Source organism: Buceros rhinoceros, unplaced genomic scaffold (assembly GCF_000710305.1).
Source record: "Buceros rhinoceros silvestris isolate BGI_N320 unplaced genomic scaffold, ASM71030v1 scaffold40274, whole genome shotgun sequence".
NCBI lineage: Eukaryota > Metazoa > Chordata > Aves > Bucerotiformes > Bucerotidae > Buceros > Buceros rhinoceros.
This window is the reverse complement of record NW_010408322.1, coordinates 24,273-30,435: the sequence shown is the minus strand read 5'-3', so window position 1 is coordinate 30,435 and position 6,163 is coordinate 24,273. Positions and strand designations below refer to the sequence as shown.

Genomic DNA, 6,163 nt, shown 5'->3' with positions numbered 1-6,163 from the left:
GGCTCGCCTTGGGGCCGGTGGGTGGCACCACCCCAGCCACACCATCTTTGGTGGGATCCAGCTGCCGGGACCAACAGAACTTGGAGCGGGGGACAGAGAGCATCAGGCTACCGGGGACCAGCGCCACAGGCCACTCGCTGGCCCCTGGCTGGGGGCATGGCCCTCTGAGCCCCCCAACCCGGCTCCCCCAGCCCCGCTCCCAGCCGCCGCCCCCAGGAGCCCTCTCGTGGCCGGTACCACGCTCGGAGCTTTCACCCGAAGTACTTTCATCCCCCAGCTTCATCTTCGCTGCACACAGGAGATGCTGCTTGGAGGCTCTGTCCGCACAAGGCTGCGGCACACGCGGGCTGATGCTCAGGAAGGCGCCGGGCGGCACCGCTCCACGGCACTGCAGGACTGGGGATATTAACAAAAATACAAGAAAATTGACATTTAAAAGGCCCAGGTAATGCAGCAGAGCTCCCTGGCCTGACTGGAACAGTCTGGCCCAGATTTAGCAGTTGGCACCAGCCAAATGCTGAAGCAGAGTTTTCCTCCCCAGCACAGCAGCTCCCCCCCGCAGTTTGGTGGGCACCTGAACTAGGGCGAGCTCCACACCCAGCACCTGGACTGAGCAGCCTGGGCAGCCAGTTCCACGCCCCTCCTCATCACAAAACCGTGCCAAACTTGGTGCTTCTGCTGGTGGAAAACAAGTGGCAGCGCCGGTGGTGTTCCCGGCCTTGTCCCCCAGCTCAGCCGAGCACGGCCCAAAGCGCTAACTCTGTCAGACTGCTTTGTGAGAACACACGAAGAGTCTTGGTTACAAACCCACCTCCCACTGTGAGCTCGGACCTAAGTCTGGCTCTCCGGTCTCACCGCTCAGGTCACCCTTCTCCGGATCACCTTGTTGCTGGTTTCCCTAGTTCTGGTGTTATATTTTCCAGGGATTTGCGTGGCAGGTTGAGGCCGGGCGCTGGAGCTCAAGGAAAGCACACACCTCCTCTTACAAAGGACATTTATTTCATTTTGTGAAGCGTACATGCACCGACTGAAGCGAGCGCAACAGTTAACAGCAGGGCTGGGCGGTGTCCAGACGTCCATTAGTGTTTCTGGAACAAACCAAGGCGAATGACAGAATCTTTTCCCCATCCAAAACACAGTCACCACATCAAGGAACAGCTTTTTGTTTTCACTTTCATTACTCCTGCCCTATTCCCTGCCCTCCAGCTGCCTGTCTCCAATGCTCCAAAAAAAAGGAGGCAGGAGAGGAATGTCTAATGCACACACACTCCCCCTCCACACCTCTAATAAACCACCGAATGGGAGGATGGAATCTAGCTCTACTCAGAGAAAAAACACAAACAGGATGCCAGGAATAAACCAGCGGCAGTGCCCTTTAATAACGTTACTCGATGAAAACATTTTACACACTGTCGAACAAGATGCTACAAATGCCCCTCCATTAGTTCTCCCTCAGTTTTACGGGTTTGAACAAGCAGCTGAATATACAGAAATATGGATTTTAAAAATAAAAGTACTGTATTCTTGTCAGTGTCCGCTGGGTACTGGCTCATACCCACCAGAGGAAGGTGTAAGTGCACCAGAGACCACAGCCTACTATAGGCTTACTATCGAGTAGATACAAGAAGCTGATGGTTTCATCAGACCAGGCTGGTCCAGGCCAATGTTGAGCTGGTTCATGTTTATTTCTGTGCAGAGGGTCTCGCTGCGCCGGCCCCGTTCAGTCCCCCGTCACCTGCGTGGCCTGGCCGTCTGAGGTCTGGTTGGTGGACTGGATGAACATGGGCTGGGCGATGTCCTGGCCTGCTGGCATGGTCACTTGCTGGATCTGGTAGAGCTGCTGGGGGAAAGGAAGGGCTGTCAGCTCTCCTCACAGCCAGCACCAGCTCCCTCGGGGCACAACGCTGCCCATGAACCCAACCTGGTTACACTGGCAGTGTTAACAGCAGCTCTTGGGTCCAAGTAAATCTGTTCCCCACCAGAACAACCACACCACGAATTGCCTCTCAATCATAACCAAGGAATTCTCTGAGTCTACAATGCCCAGACTGAGTTCAGGCTACTTAAGCAAGATGTTAAGATCTTTATTCCTGAACCGGGTAGGACTGAAGTGGATCCCACTCCGAGAGTGAGGGACTGGATCAGTGCAGAGCAAAGGCAACGGAACAGAAAGAATCCACCTGAATTCAGATTGGCACCACGTCCCCATACCCCACCCCTGGAAAGGGTTTGCCAACAGTAGCAGCGTTTATTTGCAAGACATTTGGACTTCAGGACCATCTTTCCAGCCTGTGGCTTCAAAGCGATGTAGCATCAAGGCACTCCAGGTCCTTACCTGCCCGTCTGTGAACTGGCTGAACTGCTGCTGTCCCTGCTGGACTTCTGTCTGCGTTATCTGCAAGGGTCAGAGGAGGATGTCACTGACAGCACTTCGGAGAGGGTCAGAACCCCACTATCAATACCCTGCCGCCGCCTCTCCAGAGCTTTTCGACTCTTTCAAACTTCATCACCCCACCACATGGCAGGACACGGCTTAGGCCACCAGCCCACGGCCGTGCTGGTGCTAACTGCCAGTCAGGAACAACGGCCTCGAAGTCAGCCATTCCAGACCACGTGCTGGCATGGCCTCCCTGACTGGCACTGGGAGAAGGCTGCCTCCAGGATCACGGAAAAGCAGCAGCCTTCCCATCCTCAGAAAGCAGAGAAGATCCCTTAGCAACCGGTCTCCACAAGAACGTGAGACACCCTGTGGGCAGCAATGTGCGTCTAGATGTTTTGGCTCAGCAATACTCTCCTGAGAGGCTGCGCAGTGGCTCCTCCCTCACCCGGACAGAAGGAGCAGGAGTAAAGAGAAGGTTGGTGAACTGAAGTTTTACCTGCAATCAGCTTAGAAGCAGCATGAGCTTTATACAGCGAGACACACACAGTACATACAGGCATGCACCTTCCACGTACAGGTAAAGGAGCCTTCTGCTACGCTCCTTCCTTTACTATTCCGATGAAAGGAACAGGAGGAAAAGAAACGCAGAGCCCTAGCCCAAGAGCTGGTGAACCCAACTGCACTGGCAGTCGCAGGAGCTAGGGAACACCACTTTACCAGTTCATGCCGGCCCTGCTGTCAGAGTGCATACCTGCTGCGCATTGGTTGCAAGCGTCTGGATCTGCCCCTGGACTACCTGGGTGCCTGACACGGGCTGGGCTAAGCGGATATACTGCAGCTGGCCAGCATTCAACTGAACCTGGAGACAAGCGGAGGGGGCAGGGAGAGAACATTAAACAGGGAACGGTGTAACCTGAAACACATACACTTGCCTTCTCATTTCCACAACAGAAGCCCGAGTAATAGGTGACACCGGGAAGCTTCAGCTGATGAGCCCCTGAGATGAGCGACTACCAGAGACCCTGCCGAAGCACGAGCCAGGCCACAGAGCTCCTGCGTGTTCTCCAAGTACGACCCCGAGGAAGCACAACATTAACCCTTCTCCAGAACAGGGGTGCTCAGTTAGTAGCTAAAGCGTATTAAGTGCTACGTTTCAGAGGGCTTTGAGGACACTTGGTTTTCTTTTCGGTTATGAGAATCGAGTTACTACTTTGATGTATCATTTCACATGAAGAAAATTGTTCTGAGCTGGCTGCACATAGCAACACTCCCACTACATCCTGCCAAAGAATATATGGGAAATTGTCACATAAAGAAAGGCAGCAGAGATGACAAACCCCAAGGATACATTTGGACACCTTTAACGCAACTCTCTGCCAATATACATCCACCCCATCTGGCAAAGGCCGATATATTCGGTGTCAATACCTCATAAATAACATTCGAACAAAAATGTATTTCCTACACCCTGCTCTTGCACGGCCAGATGCTGAGGCTGTGGGATATGAGACAATGTCACTGTCATAACTTGTGACATGACCAGCCCATACTGCTAAGGCACATCTGAGAAGCAACAGAAAGGCCATAGTATGACTGATACTACCGCTGAATTCTGTGTGACTTAACTTTACAACATTCAGATTGAGTCTTTAGGTTAATTTTATAAAAAAAAAAAGTTTTGAGTTTTCTTCTTTTTAAAAAGGGGAAAGAAGGACAAATAAAATACTTCAAAAACTGCTCACTACAAAGGTTCAAGAGCCCAGAACAGAGTCTTGGCATTTACACAAATCCGCTGACTTCACCAGCGCTGTCTTGAAGCTCCAGCGTTACTTCAAGAGCAAATACACTCCACACTAGCATAAACATTTCAATACAGAACTCACTTCTGCACAGAGATCTGCCACCAGATCGTGTTTTCCACACTGGGGTGTTCTGCGTAGATCTTAACTACGCTGCCCACTGGATGGAGGAAAGGGGTTTAGACAGAAGATTCTTCCAGAAAGGAGAGCAAGAACTGCCCAGTGAGGGCCAGCTGCAACACGGATTCCATGGAACACAGGATGATGTGGGCAAACAAGTCATCACCATTTGAGTACGTGCTCCCTTCCAGTTTTCCTCTGTTTACAAAAGTCACCTTTCCACAGGCCACCTGCAGTCCCAGAGGAAGCAGTGAATTGTGGCAGAGAAGCGCGCACAGTGTCAGGAGCATGTGGAAAACCAGCCGAGAACATCAGCAGGATTCCCTCAACGCTCCCACCATCGCCAGAGGCACTGCAGGTTTATGAGAGTGTTTCAAACTGTCCTATTTGTGTTATAAAAGATCTTCCACTGAACCCGAGCAGATACCAGAGGGAAAGGAACCACCAGAAGACAGCACTGACAGTATCAAGAGAGAAAGGACACTCGAGGGAGAAATAAGACAAGCAAGCAGAGCGGCCAGCAGCACTGCAGAGACCAGGGACCACGATTTGTGGAACCAGATAAAAAGCGCTTTCCGGATTTGGGCACTGAAAAGCTCTCGCAGCAAGGGCACAGCTCCACGTTCTACTTTTCTTCATTCATTCGCAGGAGGTGAGCAAGGGGAAAGGTGCTTTCTTCAGCACGAACAGTGGCTCCTCAACATGCCCCGATTAAGAAGAATCCTCTTCACTACAGTCAGGACAGTACCCCTGCCAGTTGCAGAGGTGGAGTTGTGACTGTTTCGTCACTAAAACCCCACTCCTAAGCTGCTCTGTTTTGCAGCTCTCAGACCCACGTGCTCCTGAAGACAAGAGACACGATGCTCTGGCCCTTGGCAGTTTGTGTCTCACATCTGCAGTGTAAGCAGCTTCTGAGGACCAGTCAGAGCTGCCTGTTCAAGCTGCTTCCAGGCAGGAGGAAGGCAGAGGCGTGTGCCTGGCCAAAAGCAGACACAGATTAAAAAGCCTCCAGTCTCAAACTCCTGAAACACAGGAGCACCTGCCACAGGACCCTCCTCTCTACAGAGCTTTCTGCAGAAGGCTATAGCCCCCTCACAGCTCTATTCATAATGAATTCTTTCTCCAAGCAGCTCTCCAAGTCCCCTTCTTGGGAGCAGCTACAGCATTCACTGGAGACAACTGGGAAACAAGCCTGCACACTTATGGCTGAACCAAAGGAGGATGCTGCACCAGTCAGTACTGTTGTAGCGGATTCACCAAGGCTGGGGGTGGAGATCTCCTTCCACACTGCTTTGGAGAACAGCTAGCTGGAGAGACTTTCATAAGGAAAGGAAGAAAATAAAAGAACGTAAAGCAAAGTAGGGGGGAACACAGAGAAGAAAAAAAGACTGCTGGTAGTACACCATCACATCTGGCAAGTGAGTCGCTTCCTTTCCAACCAACACCTTAAGCCAAGCAGTAGGAATCAGCTGAAGATTGAAGAGATTTGGAAATTAATTGGAGAAATGTGGTGACACCCACGTTCTAAACCTTTCTCCAGACACTATGTCAAAATATGAGCATTTGCCAGAAGTACAGAGGGAAGCTCAGCAATCTCAAAAAGCCAAACTTGTGTGACAGATCAGCCTTGCCCCAGCTGTGGGTATAATTCTCCGACAAAGTGAAATGCTTCTCCTGGTCACTCGGTCTGACCTTTGGGTGCTAGCTAAGTAGAAAGAACTGGACAAATCTTTTTTTCTTTAAGAGGTGTGAAATTTTCCAGATGGGAACTAGAAGATCCAGCTTTGTCGTGATGGTAAGTTACAGGGCAGGGGGGAAGGTGACATCTTTTTGACTCGCATGTTTACCCAGGGCACATGCCAGC

The 6,163-nt window shown here is 51.4% G+C and overlaps 1 protein-coding gene across 4 annotated transcripts in view; it reads right to left on the bottom strand.

Moving 5' to 3' along the window:
• Positions 1 to 1,720: 1,720 nt before the first annotated feature.
• The window catches only part of NFYC (nuclear transcription factor Y, gamma), a 16,502-nt gene continuing 12,059 nt past the window's right edge, over positions 1,721 to 6,163 (bottom strand). For 3 of the 4 annotated variants that reach the window (XM_010134834.1, XM_010134836.1, XM_010134837.1), the window contains 3 exons: positions 3,132 to 3,239; positions 2,336 to 2,395; positions 1,721 to 1,840 (listed from right to left, as the gene is read on the bottom strand). In XM_010134834.1, coding sequence (XP_010133136.1) covers positions 1,721 to 1,840; positions 2,336 to 2,395; positions 3,132 to 3,239 — 288 coding nt within the window. The remainder of the gene's footprint in view (positions 1,841 to 2,335; positions 2,396 to 3,131; positions 3,240 to 6,163) is intronic. The other variant, XM_010134835.1, reaches the window with a different exon arrangement.